This window comes from Triticum dicoccoides, chromosome 5A (genome assembly GCF_002162155.2).
Source record: "Triticum dicoccoides isolate Atlit2015 ecotype Zavitan chromosome 5A, WEW_v2.0, whole genome shotgun sequence".
Classification (NCBI taxonomy): domain Eukaryota; kingdom Viridiplantae; phylum Streptophyta; class Magnoliopsida; order Poales; family Poaceae; genus Triticum; species Triticum dicoccoides.
The window spans coordinates 429946810-429965335 of record NC_041388.1 but is presented as its reverse complement, the minus strand read 5'-3'; the positions used below and the strand labels follow the sequence as shown (position 1 = coordinate 429965335).

General features: G+C 47.9%; 5 protein-coding genes across 6 annotated transcripts; 4 read left to right on the top strand and 1 right to left on the bottom strand.

Moving 5' to 3' along the window:
- Positions 1–1923: 1923 nt before the first annotated feature.
- On the top strand, positions 1924–5563 carry LOC119302087. Its single transcript, XM_037579105.1, has 4 exons — positions 1924–2157; positions 2250–3370; positions 4187–4739; positions 4856–5563. Exons 1-4 carry the CDS (start codon positions 1992–1994, stop codon positions 5206–5208), a joined length of 2193 nt encoding a protein of 730 aa, XP_037435002.1. The 5' UTR covers positions 1924–1991; the 3' UTR covers positions 5209–5563.
- A 686-nt stretch (positions 5564–6249) lies between these two features.
- LOC119302086 (protein Iojap, chloroplastic-like) lies at positions 6250–9215 on the top strand. Its single transcript, XM_037579104.1, has 5 exons — positions 6250–6544; positions 6663–6801; positions 6931–7069; positions 7222–7310; positions 8846–9215. The coding sequence occupies exons 1-5, from the start codon at positions 6341–6343 to the stop codon at positions 8956–8958; spliced, it is 684 nt and encodes a 227-aa protein (XP_037435001.1). The 5' UTR covers positions 6250–6340; the 3' UTR covers positions 8959–9215.
- A 126-nt stretch (positions 9216–9341) lies between these two features.
- Positions 9342–10430, top strand: LOC119302085. Its single transcript, XM_037579103.1, has one exon. It carries the CDS (start codon positions 9458–9460, stop codon positions 10394–10396), a length of 939 nt encoding a protein of 312 aa, XP_037435000.1. The 5' UTR covers positions 9342–9457; the 3' UTR covers positions 10397–10430.
- LOC119302084 (tetraketide alpha-pyrone reductase 1-like) lies at positions 10416–12524 on the top strand. Its single transcript, XM_037579102.1, has 6 exons — positions 10416–10828; positions 10926–11098; positions 11178–11369; positions 11451–11613; positions 11852–12044; positions 12183–12524. Exons 1-6 carry the CDS (start codon positions 10654–10656, stop codon positions 12331–12333), a joined length of 1047 nt encoding a protein of 348 aa, XP_037434999.1. The 5' UTR covers positions 10416–10653; the 3' UTR covers positions 12334–12524.
- A 315-nt stretch (positions 12525–12839) lies between these two features.
- On the bottom strand, positions 12840–17216 carry LOC119302083. Of its 2 annotated transcripts, none has more exons than XM_037579101.1 (12): positions 16605–17216; positions 16352–16491; positions 15679–15739; positions 15416–15535; positions 14905–15036; positions 14703–14807; positions 14197–14591; positions 13990–14089; positions 13822–13881; positions 13658–13744; positions 13453–13584; positions 12840–13366 (listed from the first exon to the last, which is right to left on the bottom strand). In XM_037579101.1, the coding sequence occupies exons 2-12, from the start codon at positions 16462–16464 to the stop codon at positions 13058–13060; spliced, it is 1614 nt and encodes a 537-aa protein (XP_037434998.1). In that variant the 5' UTR covers positions 16465–16491; positions 16605–17216; the 3' UTR covers positions 12840–13057. The 2 variants fall into 2 exon arrangements, with proteins under 2 accessions (XP_037434998.1, XP_037434997.1); XM_037579100.1 differs by having other exon boundaries at positions 14703–14810; positions 16605–17215.
- Positions 17217–18526: the final 1310 nt, after the last annotated feature.

Genomic DNA, 18526 nt, shown 5'->3' with positions numbered 1-18526 from the left:
CAGCTATACACATAGCTCCACCCCTATGCATCCGAGTACAAATACTAAATGCTGACTAAATTGAGATGGTAAAATGTGCAAGTGCTTAGGAAGATGAACACATTTCAAAATAAGAAAAATAATAATTCCAAAAGTGGTGTTAGGTCAAAGAAAAAATGAAGAAAATCAGAAACAACACAGATCAAGTTCTTTCCGAAGAAGGAAAGAATTGTGGGAGTGATGTTATCAAAGAAGAATTTACAAAAAAATAAAAGAAATAGTAATAAAATTCAATTTACGGAATAAAGGGAATCTAGAAGTAGTGTTTCCTCAAAGAAGAAATAAGAAAGCAGAAAAAATATAACCAATGAAGAATTTAGAAGAGATAAATAAAAAAACATAGAATAAATATTTCTTTCTAACAAAGAATAAGTTATGAGAGTTGTTTAACCCTACAAGGCACCTCAAGGTGGTATTTAAGGAAGACTCAAACGTCTAACCTTGGGGGTGCCTCGGTAGGCATCCCACCTTTCTTCATGAACAACTATCGGTTAGTCTTGGTTGAGCCTAAGTTTTTGTCTGTTCAGATGATGTGTGCTATTCTTGGACTGCCCTTTTTTTATTCTTGTTTGCTGTTTAAATAAAATACTTAGATCTGAAACTTTTGATTTGGAGAGAGTCCTCATATATCTACTTAATCGTTTGAGTACTCATTGATCTTCACTTATATCTTTTGGAGCACTTTGTCATTCACTTTTGCGCTTCACCTATATCCTAAAAGTAAATTGTTGAATGAATTGAATATCATAAATTTAAAATTATATATGCTTCGTATGCTTGTCCCAAAGGGGAGTAATGACTTCACATATAAGAAGTATTAGTGGTAAAATGTATTGAAAGTTAACAAACACAACATTGGTCATTTGAACCATTCATGAAAGAACATTGTATCGCGTGAGTAATCGCCATGCCGTGTTGCTGGCTCTTGTAAAACTCTATTCTCTTCTTATTTAATAGATGAGACAAATGTTATGCCTCTGTTTTGAAAAAAAAGGGAAACCAAAATTACAAAGATGGTGTTGCCAACACACAAGCACTTGCCCTCTCAATCGTCTACATCAACAAATCATCCCCACGGTCAATCGGTCACCAATTTCTTCTTCCCACCTCAAATTTGTGTTGGTCATGCATTGAAACACCCTTCCATTTTTATGAATCTACCCGGGATATCGAGAGCGCAACTCACGATGTTACCAAAAGCATACCTACCAATTCGGGATGTGAAAAAGAGGCGATCGATCGATCGATTCATGACACCCACAGAAAGGGCATTCCTCTTCACACTTGCTCCCCTTTATGTAAAAGAACATCACTCGTCAAAATGCTCTTTCCTAGGACCGGCCAAACAAGCACTTTGATCCTCAAAAGGCAGCTTCACATTCCAAACACTTTATTCCTAAAATGATGGGTATTCCTATCGGCTTGCTTCACTAACTTGATTTGGTCACCCATTTATATGCAACACGGTCAAATATAGTTACGTTGCTAAAAGAGAAATGCAATTAGTCAAATGTTGACATGTTTAGGGCTGGATTGTTGGGTCGCTTAGTTGGTAAGCAGTATATTGTACGCATGTTTTCTCCAGCGAAATTGCCTCATCCGTGCGTGCCGCGTCACTGGCCGGTGGGGCCGTTATTTCGGGCCATAGAATGCCACATTCACATGTAATTTTCGGTGAAATCGCCTCATCCGTGCGTGATGTGCCACTGGCCGGTGGGGCCGAAACTTCGGGCCTGGCGCGCGTGTCGCCGCGAGTGTTCATCAGCCTTTGGGCCCCGCGAAGCAAGCGCAGGAAGCTGCCACGAAGCCTCGCAAACCGCAGGAGGGCCCGCGCACCCATATTAACCCGAGCCGGGGCGCCAGGTTGACCCGGCAAACTCTCTCCCCCCAGGGCTCGCCGAAGTCCACCACCAACCCCTCCCCCCTCGACCGCCTCCGCGCCGGCCGCCGAGATGGAGACCCCGCCGCCGCCGCCGCGCTGGCCGCCGGGCTTCCGCTTCAGCCCCACCGACGAGGAGCTCGTCCTCTTCTTCCTCAAGCGCCGGGTCGCCGCCGGCCGCCCCTCCCCCTACATCGCCGACGTCGACGTCTACAAGTCCCACCCCTCCCACCTCCCCGGTACGTCCCCCCGCCCCTTCGCCACTCCCCTCCCGCCGATCCATCTCCCTCCACCCGCCCCTCCTGACCTCGATTCGCTGATGGTGGAGCAGAGCGGTCGGCGCTGCGGACGGGGGACAAGCAGTGGTTCTTCTGCAGCCGGCTGGACCGCAAGTACCCCAACGGCTCGCGCGCCAGCCGCACCACCGCCGACGGCTACTGGAAGGCCACGGGCAAGGACCGCTCAATCTGCAACGCCGGCCGCGCCGTCGGGAACAAGAAGACGCTCGTCTACCACCACGGCCGCGCGCCGCGCGGGGAGCGCACCGACTGGGTCATGCACGAGTACACCATCCTCGCCGACGCGCTCCCGCCGCCCGCGCGGGGCCGCGAGTCCTACGCCCTCTACAAGCTCTTCGAGAAGAGCGGGGTCGGCCCCAAGAACGGCGAGCAGTACGGCGCGCCCTTCCGGGAGGAGGACTGGCTGGACGACGACGACGACTGTGAGCCGCCCGCTGATCCCATCCCTATCGCCGTCAGTCTACCTACTAGAACTGTGACAGTGGTCGAGCAGATTGGGGATGTCTTGACAGTGGACGACCAGATTGGGGATGTTTTGACAGTTGTCGACCAGATTGGGGGTGTGGCAGTGGACAAGCAGATTGGGGTTATGACAGTGGACGACCAGATTGGGGATCTTGAGGTGTTCCTGTTGCAAAATGGAGATGATCAGGGAAACAGTGAACCACAGTCGGATTTCTCGACACCGGTTTCTTCACAGGCTCCGCTTCAGCATGGCCACCCTCAAGGTCGGCCCAGTGATGACGGTAACACATCTGAGGTTGCAGATGCTACAACCAGCAGCCGTGGTATGGTAATGGCAGAGAATACGTGCACTGAACTCCCTTTTGGGGATCTTGAGGGGCTACTGATGGAAATATCGGATGATCAACGGGCCACTAAATCGTTCCAAGAATTCTCAGAATTCGTTCCCCAACTGCAGCTTCAGCATGATGATCATGAGCATGAGGCTTGGCCCAATGCCAACATGGAGGAGATTAGTGTTGCAGATTATACCACTAGTAATGGCGTTGTGGACGCTTCAGGATGTACTGTCACCGAGCTTCCCTATGAGGATATTGAAGGGCTTCTGTTGCAATTAGAGAATGACCAGGGAAATGTCCAACCGCTGGCAGATTTCTCCACACCAGTTCCTCGTCATGAGTTCCATCAGGTGTGTTTTGTTCTCTATAGTCTATATTCTATACTACTCATCCTTTAAATGATTGGAAAATCTGGAATGCTCGGCATCTTGTGTACTTGTGTAACTGCTAGTAATTCTTCTGCATTTGCCATAATTGCTAATTACTTCTGCCTTCATCCTCACACATTTACAAAACTTGGAAGACACAAAAAATGATTTTTTTGGGTCTGATTAGTATTTGAGAATATGCTATATCCCTAGAAGACACCAGAGGCAGAATTTGAATGATCATATAACACTATTAAATTTCTAGTAACATGCATAAACTGTTATATCAGTGTTCAAGAAAGCGTTTTTAAGGGACGCTTAAGCACTGAGCAAAACAATTCACTTTGGCCCTAAGCTGTAGATTAAGTGTTTTTTTTAATATTTGGCTGTTTTTGAACTACTTCTGCTTCCGCAATAATGGCAATATGCCATTTATCTTATTATTGGGATCTGTTCGGGAACTACAGATTCTGGCCACATGATCTCTATTAGGCTATGTCTATTTGAACTGAACTGCATTTTAGTTATTATTTTGCTTGCTGTGTGAACCTGATATGTGTTTGCTATGGTGTGAACTGCATTTTTTATGCTAATTCAATTAGCTATGTGCTATGTTTCCTATTTTCCTTTGCATATTATTCAAAAGCAGTCAAATTCTTACCTATTAAAAAAAACGCCCATGCGCCCATTGCTCTAAGCTGTGGCCTTCCGCTCCGCTTATGCTTTCCGCTTTTTTGAACATTGTATTATATATCTGTTGTCCAGTTTATGAATCTTAAGTTACATTGGCTTACATAGGTTGGCTCTGGAGATTTCCATGGATGTCACGGTGCTACATTCAGCTCTATAGATCCTTCTTCTGCAGTGCAAGAAAACAGAGATCTTGATCCACGATCAGATCCCAGTAATCAAATTACACAGTCTGCTCTCACCAACATGCCATTGAATTGGGAAACAGATTGCACTGAAGAAACAAGTGCGATGCGATCTGTGTCTGGGTTGGCCAGTTATGACGGCCAGGATGCTGATGAGGAGTTCCTTGAAATCAACGATTTCTTGGATCCAGAAGATGTAGGACAACAGAGTATGAATTGTACTGCAACCGAGCACTTGATTTCTTCATCCAATGGGATGTTTGACAGTTTGGAGTTTGCCGACGCTTCCATGTTTCTACCTGGCTCATTTGACACAGCTGGAGTGGCGACTGAAAATCAGTTTGGTTATCTTGGTGATAGTGGATCCCAGAACCAGGGATTGCAGTATACATCTGAATCGTGGACGCACAACCAGGTTGCTCTGAATGTGCGGAACCACATGAATCATAATCATGTTGTCTTCTCACATGCATCAGGTGATTAATGACTTCATTTTGTTTTGCAAGCTTTTTATTGAATGATCACCTATAAATTCCCTCAGATATTATAGCTTAAGTCAAATGTCTGAAGTTGCTGCTTCTGAACATTTCAGGCACTGCGAATTTCCACACAGTGAATGAGCAGCCACATAACCTGAGTCCAGCGGATTCACAGTCATGGTTCAATTCAGCTGTATCAGCCCTGCTGGACGCGGTACCTGCCAATCCAGCTCTGGCGGCTGAAAACAATGTTCTCAACAGAACACTCCAACGCATTTCTAGCTTTAGGTCAGAACAAGCTCCGAAGGAAGAAGCAAGCGCCCCAGTTATCCAGGTTAGAAGAAGGCGCGCAGGGCTGATCTCGGTCTCGCTACTGGTTTTGCTTGCTGCCATCCTGTGGACCTTTGCTGCTGGCACTGGGTACGCAATCAAGTTCTGCAAGGGGTTATGGAAGTCCTCTACATGACAAGATGATGCACAAAGTTTGCTCGACTTACCCTAGCGGCTGATCCTCATCATTACCCCTCAGCTGTTAGTCATTGTTTTGCTATCATTCCCATTGGAAAAAGGCGAAGAGGTAGAAACATTTCCAAAGAAGTGTGCTTTGAGGTGTTAGTTATCAGGTCATGCAGGAGACTCGGAAAACCGAAAAAAAAGAAAAAAAATAACTGATGGTAATATATATAACTACTACCACTTAGATATTGCCCTCGTGTGGGTGTGAGACATCGTATGCCGGATGTAATTAAACCACGAAGAGGGATGCGACTTATGTGCATAGTATTAATATTATAGAATTATTATGATTTGCTCAAAATTCATGATAATGTGTGCCTGGTTAGTGCTTGCCTCTCTTTTGCCCCCTTGTTTGATGAGAAGGATGTGCCCTCGATGCATATATCTCATTTTTTTTTTTTTGCGTGGATATCTCATTTTGCCACCGTAAATTTTTATAGTTAGACCTGAAATTCATTGTTGAGCCATATTTCATTGAAATTAGACATGCAACCACGATGCTTGATTATGAGGACCCATACCCATTCTTCTACACGTACCTTTATTGTGAAAATCAAAGACTGCAACTTGTGCTATGAAAATGTAGCTGAAGCCTGAAGGATGAAGGATGACACCGAAAACTGAACAGATAAACAGATTAGCAGCCACAAAATGTAGAGTTACATAGAGAAATTTAAGCTAAGCAGTGGTAATTAAGATCCCCGCGGGAAAATAAGGATGTCTCCTACGTTACCCATTGGAATTGCACCCAAATGTTGGATTATGGATACAGAATTGCGAAGAGAGAGAGAGAGAGCGCTCGGCTGGTCAAGAAGGCACATTCTACAGAGAGAAGGCGCACTCCACAGAGTATGTTCCCTGCACGCATCTCCAGGCGGGGTTTGGACCGCTGAAAGGAAGAAACAAAATGGCGAGCTGAGGAAAAATCTCTGAAGAAAAAATAAATCTGCTGGCCTATCCCCTTTCACTCAGTCAGTCAGTGTTCGTCCTGCTTATCTCCTCCACGCTTCGCTCCTCGTTGCTTGCCGTTTCGCCCACTGCAACCTCCCTCCCCCCTCCCGTGGAAAATTCTCGGGCTTACCATGAGAGGCGCCGCGATCCAGGGCCAGGGCCACGGCCTCGCCCGCGCGCCGCCGGCCGCCGTCCCGCTGCTGCACCCGCGGCCGCGGCGCGCCGTCGGAGCGGTCCCCCGCCACCGCCTGAGGAGCGACTTCCTGCCGCTGCTGCTGCCCACCGCCGCGCCCTTCCGGGCTCGCTCCCCGCCCTCTTCTTCTTCCTCTAATGTGGTGGGTACATAGTTCCGGCAGAGCTCCGGCCCTCGCGCCATTTTCACATTCGTGTGAAGTTGCTCTGGTACAGTTGTTCTGACTCCGGTTTTCATTTCTTGCTCGCGTGCGTACGTAGAACCCCGGGACAGGGGAGGGCGCGGACGAGCTGCTCGAGGAATTGCTCCAGAAGCACGGCGAGGTCGTGTACAGCTCCGGCGGGGCCAGCAGCGCGGCCCTGGCCAGCGAGGCCGACGAGGACGCCGAGTGCCTGTCACGTATGTTGCATACGCCTCTCCAGTCGAGAAATGTTCAGAAAATACTAACCATATACAGGCCAAGCAGAACCAGAAGCGCAATTCTGCATGCTTGCTAAGTCTGATCCTTGTTTTGCCTTGTAAATTCAGTGGCCGTTTCTCTGGCTAAAGTTGCAAGCGAGGTCAAGGCCGCCGACATCCGTGTGCTGTTCGTGAAGCCGATTGTCTACTGGACCGAGTTCTTCATCATCCTCACCGCCTTCTCGAATGCGCAGATTGAGGCCATCAGGTGCTCCACACTTCACATTCAGTTTCTTGCCCACATGATTTCAACCGAAGTGAAACAGTAATATGCACCTGCTACCATTCGGTTTTTCAGATGAGTTTAATTATTCTTCTTGCTTGACTTAGGATATGTGTGACTGTATTCTTGCCTTGCAGTTCCAAAATGAGAGACATAGGTGAGCAGCAGTTCAGCAGAGTTGCGTCTGGTGATACAAAACCCAATTCATGGACCTTGCTGGACTTTGGTCAGTGTTCTGTACTTTTCTGTCACGCGTTCATTATAATTGGTTCTAATACTTCAGTTTCATATGGACAACTTCTTCTGCAGCATTTATCTTTTGAAGTCAAGCACAAATTAGCTTTCTGACTTTATGGAATAGTAAAACAACTAGTGTTTTTTTTTTCTCTTATAAGTAGAAGACACGTAGTTTCCAGACACAAATTTATAACAGTTTCATTTGGACAGCTTCTACTGAAGCATCTTGATTGTTATGTATAGAGGTAGAGAAAGGTCTTGATCTCTGACTTGTTGGAAAGTAAAACAACCAGTACTATTTTGGCTTATGAGTTGATCTTTGACTTCAAGCACAAATTAACTTTCTGACTTGATGAAAGTAAAGCAACCAGTACTATTATTTTTGGGTTTTGAGCTGAGCTTTGACTTCAAGCACAAATAGTTTTCTGACTTGATGGAAAGTAAAACTACTAGTGCTATTTCTTGCTTATGAGCTGAGCTTTGACTTCAAGCACAAATTAGCTCTCTGACTTGATGGAAAGTAAAACAACCAGTACTATTTTTTTGGCTTGTGGGTTGATCTTTGGCTTCAAGCACAAATTAGCTTTCTGACTTGATGGAAAGTAAAGCAACCAGTACTATTTTTTTGGCTTATGAGTTGATCTTTGACTTCAAGCACAAATTAGCTTTCTGACTTGATGGAAAGTAAAACAACCAGTACTATTTTTTTGGCTTATGAGTTGATCTTTGACTTCATGCACAAATTAGGTTTCTGACTTGATGGAAAGTAAAACAACCAGTACTATTTTTTTGGCTTATGAGTTGATCTTTGACTTCAAGCACAAATTAGGTTTCTGACTTGATGGAAAGTAAAACAACTAGTGCTATTTCTTTGCTTATGAGCTGATCTTTGACTTAAAGCACAAATTAGCTTTCTGACTTGATGGAATGGTGAAACAACCAGGTGCTATTTTTTTCCTTATAAATTGAAGACACAGATTTTCTTAGCATCTGGACACAAATTCAATCTACGAGAACATGTAAAGCTTTTCGTCCAAAACTCATGATTTTGAATTGTGTAAGTAAACTTGAACCGTTGGATAACAACCGTGTCCTTGTCCAGTTGTGAACTTAGCCTGAAATTTTAAGACTCAATTTTTGTTACGATTGTATTGTGCATATTTCTGCCTGCTCTCAGTTTAATACAGCATGTTAGCAATGCAAGTAGCCAGGCAGAATTGGTTTTGTTCCGTTTCTCTTTTCTAGTAGCTTACAGGAGTTAAATAATAAAATTGAATAAGAACTTTCAGCCTTTTGGATATGCTGAAAACTGGCAGCCACTGTTGTCGCCACCTTCCTTGTTCCATGTAAACATCCTTGGAAACTGCTCATGGACTTTTAAACACTACCGGGTCGACGAGGTTTTGTTGCAAAAGGAAACTCGCATGTCGATCAATGTCTCAGTGTCGAATACTGTGATGAGCTGATGGTGATGCACAAATTTGGCATAGACCTACTTGACCGTCCTCTGCACTCTTATTGCAGGCGATGTCGTCGTGCATATATTCCTTCCCCCGCAGCGGGAATTCTACAACCTGGAGGAGTTCTACGGCAACGCCACCCCCATCGAACTCCCTTTCGAGACCCAGCTGCAGTAATCGCCGCTCGAATCTTGGCATTGGAGCCAAACGAGGACGTTCACTCAAAGACCTGCAGATAGATAGATAGCTTGGTCGCACAGCTGGACAGTGATGCCGAGTGACTACTCTCCTGAAGTATGTGAAATTGGCGCCATCATGCAAACATTCTTGTAATCTGTTGTTATACCATGTGTATCATTGTAGCAACTACGCAGTACGCACTATTGAACAATGTTTAACAGCAAGAGGAATAGAGTTCAGAAAGATTGGCGGTAGATTGTTGAATTCACAGTGCTGGAAAATTTCCAGTTTTGATCTTGTCTGCTGACATCCACTTACCAGCCTACTGTATTTTCTTCGACGTTGCCTGAATTATTCTGACGGTCAGCAGTGTTCACTGCAATTCTGAACTCTGAACTGTACTACTAGCAAAAGACAGTTCGAAGTGCACGTAAGAAGAGTCACCGGAGAGATATCCTTCAGATTCAGATAGATTGGCGTCGCCGGAGGAGCGGTGATGGCGCAGCCGGAGGCCCTCTCGCTCGCGGGCCGGCGGGTGGCGTTCACGACGCCTCAGACCACCGGCGGGGGCGGTGGGGAAGGATACGGCGGCCGGCTTGGCGCGCTGCTGCGGCAGCGCGGCGCGCACCCGCTCCCCGTGCCTACCATCGCCATCCGCGCCCACGAGCCCGACCGCCTCCGCCCCTACCTCCTGCCCGGCGCTCTCGACCCCTTCGCGGCGCTCGCCTTCACATCCCGCTCCGGCATCGCCGCCTTCTCCCGCGCCCTCCCCTCCTCCTCCTCCTCCGCCCAGCTTCCCCTCTCCGACGCCGCCTCCGCGCTCCCCTTCACCGTGGCGGCACTCGGCAGCGACGCCGACCTCCTGGACGGCGCCTTCCTTGCCAGGCTCTGCCGCGACGCCGGGAGGGTGGCCGTCCTCGTCCCGGACGTCCCCACCCCCGCCGGCCTCGTGGAGGCGCTGGGGCGCGGGTCCGGCCGCCGCGTGCTCTGCCCTGTCCCCGACGTCGACGGGCTTCGCGAGCCGCCCGTCGTGCCCGACTTCCTCGCCCGGCTCGACGCGGCCGGGTGGACGGCCGTGCGCGCGCCGGCGTACACCACGTGCTGGGCCGGCCCGGGCTGCGCCGAGCGGCTGGTGGCCCCGGACGCCGCCGCGCCCGACGCCATCGTGTTCACCAGCTCGGCCGAGGTGGAGGGGCTGCTCAAGGGGTTGGACGCCGCCGGGTGGAGCTGGCCGCGGCTCAGGGCGCGCTGGCCGGACATGGTCGTGGCCGCGCATGGGCCGGTCACCGCCGAGGGCGTCAGGAGGCTCGGCATTGAGGTCGACGTCGTGAGCTCGAGGTTTAGCAGCTTCCATGGGGTTCTTGATGCTCTCGCTGCAACATTTTGCTCTCAACAATTTAAAATTAGCTCCAGGTTTAGTGCTGGTTCACATTGATATGATAGGCGAATTTTTTGATGTAAACTTTCTTTCTTCGAGTCACAAATTGTCAGCCTGATGGAATGAACAAAAATATTCAGTCAGCAAACTCATTGCTATTCCACACCAACCTGTCACCTAGATATCTTCAGAATGTACTGTAAATCTGCATTCTACCAACCAAGCTTTGTACCTGTTAATAACTGCGATCACAGAAATGGGGTGGTGAACCATTCTTGATCTTCCTCCTCTAGAACGTTCCCTGACGTGCTTATATGAGAAGCTGGATTTGCAACAAATCTCAGCTTCACCACTTCCAGTTCGAGACAATGGTGAGCTCAGCCAAGGGCAAAGTGTGTGTAACTGGGGCCTCAGGCTTTCTCGCCTCTTGGCTCATCAAGAGACTTCTTGAGTGTGGATATCATGTGATAGGGACAGTCAGAGATCCAGGTATTCCTTTCTAGCATCCCTCTTGATGACATTATTTATCGTACATACCTGCAAGCAAATGAACTATGGTTTGAACTGTGTATTTGGAATTTGGCAGGGAATCAGAGAAAAGTTGGACACCTTTGGAAATTACCTGGTGCAAATGAGAGGCTCCAACTTGTGAGAGCTGATTTATTGGAGGAAGGGAGCTTTGATGATGCTGTGATGGCTTGTGAGGGTGTCTTCCACATTGCATCACCTGTCCTTGGAAAATCTGATTCCAATTGCAAGGCATGCTGCATTTGCTTCAAACCCTCAATTCTATTATTATTACCATGCCATGTACTTGAATATGCTATTTATGTTACAGGAAGCAACACTTGGTCCTGCAATTAATGGTACCCTAAATGTGCTAAGGTCGTGCAAGAAGAGTCCGTTTCTAAAACGGGTTGTTCTCACATCTTCATCGTCCGCGGTGAGGATTAGGGACGAAACCCAGCAGCCAGAACTGTTGTGGGATGAAACAACGTGGAGCTCTGTGCCACTCTGCGAAAAGCTACAGGTAATACAGAACTGTACTCCAGATTACATTTCTGCATAACACTTTGATCTGAAATTGTTCCTCTTCCATGCGCCCAAAAAGCTATGGTATGCCCTGGCAAAGGTATTTGCAGAGAAAGCAGCATTGGACTTTGCCAAGGAGAATAACATTGACCTTGTCACCGTTCTTCCGTCATTCGTGATTGGGCCCAGTTTGTCCCATGAACTGTGTACAACTGCTTCTGATATCCTTGGCTTACTTCAAGGTATGTGAGATTTTTCTAGTCATTTATCTCCAATAGGGTGCTAAAAGCATTTTTAGTTGTTGGATCGTTGGCTTCAGTAATTTAACTCAACCTTTTCCAAGTTTTCTCCTGAATGCAAGTCCCTGGCTTCAGATCTAAAAGCATTTTTGGCAGCATTTGGATCGTTGCTTGTTCTGTTTTTCAAATGATGTACCCTTTGTAGTTAGTCGCTAACTGCTGTTCATATATGCTCTTGCAGGTGACACAGACAGGTTCACTTCGTATGGGAGGATGGGATATGTTCACATCGATGACGTTGCACGGAGCCACATTCTAGTGTACGAAACACCCGAGGCAAGTGGCAGATATCTGTGCAGTTCAGTGGTTCTGGATAACAATGAATTGGTTGGCTTACTCACGAAGCAGTTTCCGGTATTCCCAATTCCAAGGAGGTAAGTCGATGCAATGCATACAACTCATTCTCACGAGCAGTCTTAATATCTGCTCTTGCTGCAAATATACATATTTTTCTTCGGTTCATCTCTTTGCCGAATTTTGACTGAAATGTGTACCTTGAAATCGCTCTGCAGGCTCAGTAACCCCTATGGAAAGCAGGCGTATCAGCTCAACACATCCAAGCTCCAGGGGCTGGGTCTCAAGTTCAAAGGAGTGCAAGAGATGTTCAACGACTGCGTCGAGTCGCTGAAAGCCCAGGGCCATTTGCTGGAGTGCCCGTTGTGAAAATAGAGACAACACAAACAAGCCATAGCCAAACGCGTCGCAACTATGTCTAGATCATGTCAGTTCTCGAGTCTTTTTTTTTTCTCTTCAAATAATTCCTATGTCGTCTCGTTACTATTACCAAACATCAACTGTCACTCGCAGATTATGCGACTACACGAAATGTTTCCAAATGCTTTCCAATTGATTCAATCAGCAATGAAACATTTGACACATTGAATAGAGAATTCAGTTACTTTTATCATGCATTCTGCTGGCGCCTCACTGCCTAGTGTTTTACCAGTTTCCTCCCTGGGTTGAGCATTTATGTTGTTGTTTATTTTATCGACTCTGCATTTGTGCCACTTGCTTCACCGTCGTGAGATCGCCGCCACAATGGAAAGCTAAATTACTAGACAAATCCAGGGCTGAATATGAATTTTCACCTGAATATCGATGTGCAGATAAGATAAGGCCGACAATTGTCTCTAATGCCATCATGTCAATTCTGGATGCACAGTTGACTGTTGAGCAGTATACACCACAGTGGCAAAATGAGAAGCTTTCACAATTCAGATCACCAGTACACCCAGCCCCTATAACCAAAACCAACACAATTCACACTTCAGCTGTATTTACACACTTACACACCACACCATGGGTTAGGTTCATCTAAAACCCGGTAACTACTTACACCATAAGAACAAAACCCAAAACCAAAACCGAAAACCGGTGCCTGCCCTGCCTACTCGGCCAGATCCCTATGTACAACGTATCTGAAGTTGGACTTGTAAGGCAGCCACTCCACACACTTGTCGATCCGTTTCCTGAGTCGGTGCTGGAGCTGTGCCATCTCCTTCCGCTGGGTCTCCGACGTGCTCTCGCACACCAGCTCCACGAGGTGGCGCAGCTCGAGCGCAGCGTCCTTGGCATAGTAGTGGAGCACCTTGGGCAGCAGGAGGGCCTGCTTCTTCACGGCGACGTTGGCCTGGATGAACTCGGTCCGGGCTCGCTCCAGCTGGTGGTGGATCTTCTTGGCCGTGTACAGCCGCACCTGCCACACGGTGAATTTCATGGTGAGATTTTACACAGGGCAAGGTTGACAATGGCAGGAAGGGTTTAAGATGCTGAGGAGCTTACGGGCGGGTCTGAAAATGTTCCTGTGGAGAGCGCGAAATGCGCGACCGGCTCGGAATGGTGAAGGGCGTAGGGGTGCCTCGCCGTCGACCCTGCCAGGGATCTTTTTGCTGGCGTGAACAGCGTGCGAACCCACTGTGAAGGTAAGGATTTTAGTGTGTTTGTTCTATGAATTTCATGTTTTGCGTATTGTAGAAGCAGGTCATACCAATGATGGACGATGGGATTGGCATCCGAGGATCGAGTTCTGAATAGTTTGCGCATTTACTGATTCACCACCCACATTGTATGCAGCCTGATATTTCATTTGGTTCAGATGCTCAGGCACTTTCAGATTATGAGTAGAGATAAGACTAGGCTATAAAAATGTACCTTCAGAATCATGTCAGTGCTCTTCAGGCGTTTATCATGTATCCCATAGGCCAGAAAAGCCTGTATATCACAAGGCAGTATATAGGTTAGAAATGAGATCTGATTTCTGAGGTTAACCAGCCACACAACAAAAGGTAACTAATATGTCCTTTGAGTGTAGAGCAATACATGCATGACTAAAGCATTGTGGATGTTGATCCAAAAGCAGAGCTGCTCCTCATGTGTCATCTTTGTTGGATCAACTTTTTCGAGCCGCTGTATCAGGGACCTGGATGCAGTAGAAATATTTTATAGGTTAGTGACTGAAGCCTTGCATCTTAACTTAAATTCCAGTATAGAACAATCAATGTTCCTCTTGTTTTTTCTGTTGCTTACCTGATAGTCTCCAGCATTTTTGACGCATATTCAAACTTGTCAGCGTCTATATGTATCCTTGGAACAATGATCATGCCTATGTTTTGCTCACTATTCTCTTTTCTGGATGGATATTGGCGAGGGCTCGTGGTGGCATCGAAGGTACACCGAGGGCTCCAGCTATCATTACGACGCCTCGGAGAGAAGGTACTTGAAGATGAAACAGAATGACTTGGTGAAGTCACGGACTCAGCATCTTGAGATGGCGTGCTTGCAAGTTTGCAGTAGACCGAAGCAATGCAGCCGAGGATGTCCTCCGATAGTTTGCAAGAGATCTTAGGTACGTAATCTGAGATAGAAGCATTCAAGAAGTTCACTAGGCTGGAATGCTTCGAAGCCGGTCTTGACGATACCTCCTGTGAGATGCCAAAGTTGAGTCAGGCATATTTCCAGTTAGGAACATTATGTTGCTTGGGTGGGTAATTAATGCTGAAAATAATCAATCAAGGGAGATCTCTAGTTCATACACTCATAGAATCTGAGACAGTTGGCAAGTTGAAGGCTGCAGATTGCTTGATATCTCTTAGACGGAGCGCACCCTCATCAATACTTTTAATTGCTTCTTGATCCACCTGCTGTTTCATGGCATTAATCTTAGCATATTGGACTTCATCCTGTTGTCATGACTGAAAAGTACTAGTCATCTGTCTAGCACCCTGAGTTATGTACCTCACTCAAAAAACTGCAGGAATCGGGTAGATGCTGATCAAATGCCCTTCTGTAGAGGGTCAGAAGATGCAGCTCCTTGCGGATGACTTCCTGCTCGAGGGCCGCAATCTCCCCAGCTAAATCTGCGATGGACTGCAGAACTGCAAGGTCACGGCTAAGAACACAGGCATAATTCAAGGCGCAGATGAGCGTTCTAGAAAGAGAAGAAACCGAAAGGTACGGATGAACATGCATATATTCCTCACTTTTCAGTTGCGCGTGCAATCAAATTGTTTGTGTTTGTACTATTACATTTCATGGATTAGTGGTGTGCCACCGTCTTTTTTAAACTCGCGTGTGTTACCTTAGTTAGACTACTCATGGAAAAGAAACTACTCGAGAAAAATACTAATAACATAGCATAGATATAAGACACACATGTCTGCATATTTTTTTCAGCTTCAACAAAATACAAAAAACTTGCGATTCGGTGTATTTGAAACAATTTGCCAGGATTTGCAGAAAACCAAACCTTTGAAGTTGCCTTCTGAGTCCTTTCCGTTGTTTTCCTGGAGTGACGGCCAGGCAACGACTGCTCTGGCAAGTTCAGCGAGTGCCTTCTGTGGAGCATTTTGCTGTCCGGATTGATGGTCTGCAATATGTGATAGAACCACAGCCCACCGGTTAAATTGTGCGTATAATCGCCGAAGAGTAACTTAGGCCTTTGTGCCAAATGGTGGAAGAAACATACTTTAAAATGTCAAAAAGTTTGCAAGATAAATCCAGTTTACTCACAGGCTTGCAGTAGGAGAACCGCGGCGACATGTCCACTGCAGCCTCACGTGTCCTCAGCATACTAAAACGGCACACGAGGAATGATTACCATCTGATCAGATTCCACGCCAAAATCCACTAATAATTAAAAAACATTGCACGATAAATTAACTCTGTAGGAGTATTTGTTAGTGAAGGTGAAGGTGGGTCTGCCCATTAATTTGGTTGCACAGTGTGTGAGTCAACCGCTTTGTGCAGAAAATGAAGGCTGAGCATCCTTGCACAGGGGCGCCGTACGGGCGGCGTAAAGGAGATGAATGAGATGTGACGAGGATGGTTGGCGCGTACAGTACACAGTACACAGAATAATAAGTTGCTCAACTAAACAGTGCAAAATTGTTAAGTGTTCTGTGTGCAAATATGGATGATGAACTGAACTGGACGCCGTACTTGGTTACGGATTGGAGCCTAGAATTTTAAGTTGGGTGCCAGTTTGCAGTGTTTCTTCACAATTTTATTATGTTTTTTCTCCACAGATAATCAGGAGAATTTCTCTGCTCCCATATGGGTCCATGTATATAATTCTTACTGGAAATGACCAAGCCATATTCATTTTGTTCCTTTACTGAATGATGAAAATAGCAATTGAAGTATTGGAGGAAACTCTGTCTGTAATTGACAAGGAGGTACTGACCTCTGTGAGTGTCGATGCTGGAGATTGCAGGAGGAGTGGCCGGAGCCTGACCTTGGCGTGTCGGCGCAAGACGCCGTCTCCGACAGCGCCCCTGATCTCCAGGCTCTTTCCATGGCCGGCCGCGCGCGTCGGCGAGAAACCTGCCAAGCACATGCCCCGCGTCACCCCCACGTGATTATTCCCATTTCTCAATGCAATCGCTCCAGGCGGAGGGAGGAATCTAGCAGCAGCAGCAGGGCAGGGGATCCCTCACCTCGAGCTGCTGTTACGGCGTTGCAGGGGTCAGCCGTCCATGAGTGGAGCGATGATGGCCCCGCTTCCTCCGGCCGGCCGGCGGCGGCCGCCTTGTCCGCAGAAGCTTACTCGCAGAAGAGCGGAATCTTTCTTGGATGTCGGCGACAGGAAGAGGACGCAGCCGGCAGGCAAGAGCAATGGAGGACGGAGAGAGAGAGAGAGAGAGAGAGAGGAGAGAGAGAGATGGCGGCTACGGATCACGGAGAAGAAGAGCAACTAACCAAGTGATCCTTTGCCGCCGACGGTACAGGCTAGTACTAGTAATAAGCGGAGCAGAGGAGATAGGCCACGCCGCCACGAGGCGAGGCGAGGAATGTGGGCAAGGAAGGAAAAGACGGGCAGAAAAAGGCTGTGGGAGAAGGAGAAAGGAAGGCGAGAGAATCGAACAATGGCATCAACCTCTCCAATTCTTTAGGTAAAGCCGGAGGGAAAGGCTAAGCCGTAGCCGTGTGATGGCCAGCTCGCTCGTTCGGTGAGTAGAGAGCAAGGAAGGGGATGAAGGAGGAGGAGAGGAGCATCAAATGAAATCCATCGCTCACTGCGCTGGCTAATAAAGAAGGTATTTCCCCTTTGATGGAGAAGATACGAGAATGAGTGGAGTGTTATTATCTGCCTCTTCTGGTGGGGTGGCAGCCCAGCGATGGAGGTGGGAGGGCTGGGTAGGCAAAAAAAAAAGGTTGGGAGGGCAGGTGAGTGAGGTGAATGGGCCTTGTTTTTCTTGTGGAAACGTAGCGTGATCCGACCGGAGCCAACCTAGCACACCGCCTTTTGTATCGTTCCGTCGCCACCCCAGAATTGGATAGTCGTTCATATTTTTCATCTACCGTCCGGGTCCGGCCGTCACCCACCGCATATGGATTGGTCGTTTCACCCTTTCCCCGGTTCTTGGCCATCCACTATCCACCGCTCTCAAGAATACTTCTCTCCTCTTGGCTTGGATTTTCTTTCTTTTCTTCCTTTGGATGGAGGAGACGTAGATTCCTCCCTTGATGCCAGCCCACGTCGGGGAGGGAAGGAAGCTAGCTTGCACCTTTCTGTGGAACGGAAGCAAACACGCTGGCTGGCGTTGCGTCGAGTGAGCCCTGCGTTTCTCCCCTGACCAGTGCCTAGTTGATGATGGATCCTTCACTCGTTGGCCATCAAATCCGGTTCACCCGGCGGCGCGTTTTTGTACTACTAATGTACCGATCCAGATGCAGCCAATCCAACCGGTCGTGAACTGTCGTGGTAAGATGTGGCAGGGATGATGGGGTGGTAAGATCCGATGGGATCGGGAACTGTCGTGGTCGAGGCCAAGCACCGGATCCGCGAACTGGCTTATTTTATGCCGCCGGCATCGGGTGATACGTTCAGAACAAGCGAACCACGGCGAAAGAAACCAAACAAAGCGAGCATCTACGTAATGTGTCTGTGGCGAATAAACAAATTCGTGCATGCGTGGGTGAAGCCAGGCTAGGGAAATCGGGAACGGGGCCGGCCGCGCGCGCGCACGGACACCCGGGATTTCTCTCTGTCTGCCTGCCGACGCATGCGGCACAGCGTGGCGCGAAGCGGATCATCAGACGAGCCGATCGGTCGAGCCACCGGCGCGGCCGGCCCCGCCGCGCCGCTGCATGCAATCTGCGCGTCGGCGTTGCTCTTGGCTTGCGTGCGTGCATGCACCTACAGCGAGCTACTCCCTCCTACTGTAGTAGCTACGAGTGCGGGCATGCACGTACAAGCCGCGCATGTCGATCTGCGCGTGGGACCAGCCAGCCAGCCAGTCAGTCATCCGCCACCCACCTACTGATACCGATACTACAGTAGTCCATATGATGGCTCGTTGATGTGTACAGTTCATCAGTTGAAATCCGCGAACTATGATCATGCTCAATGATGTGT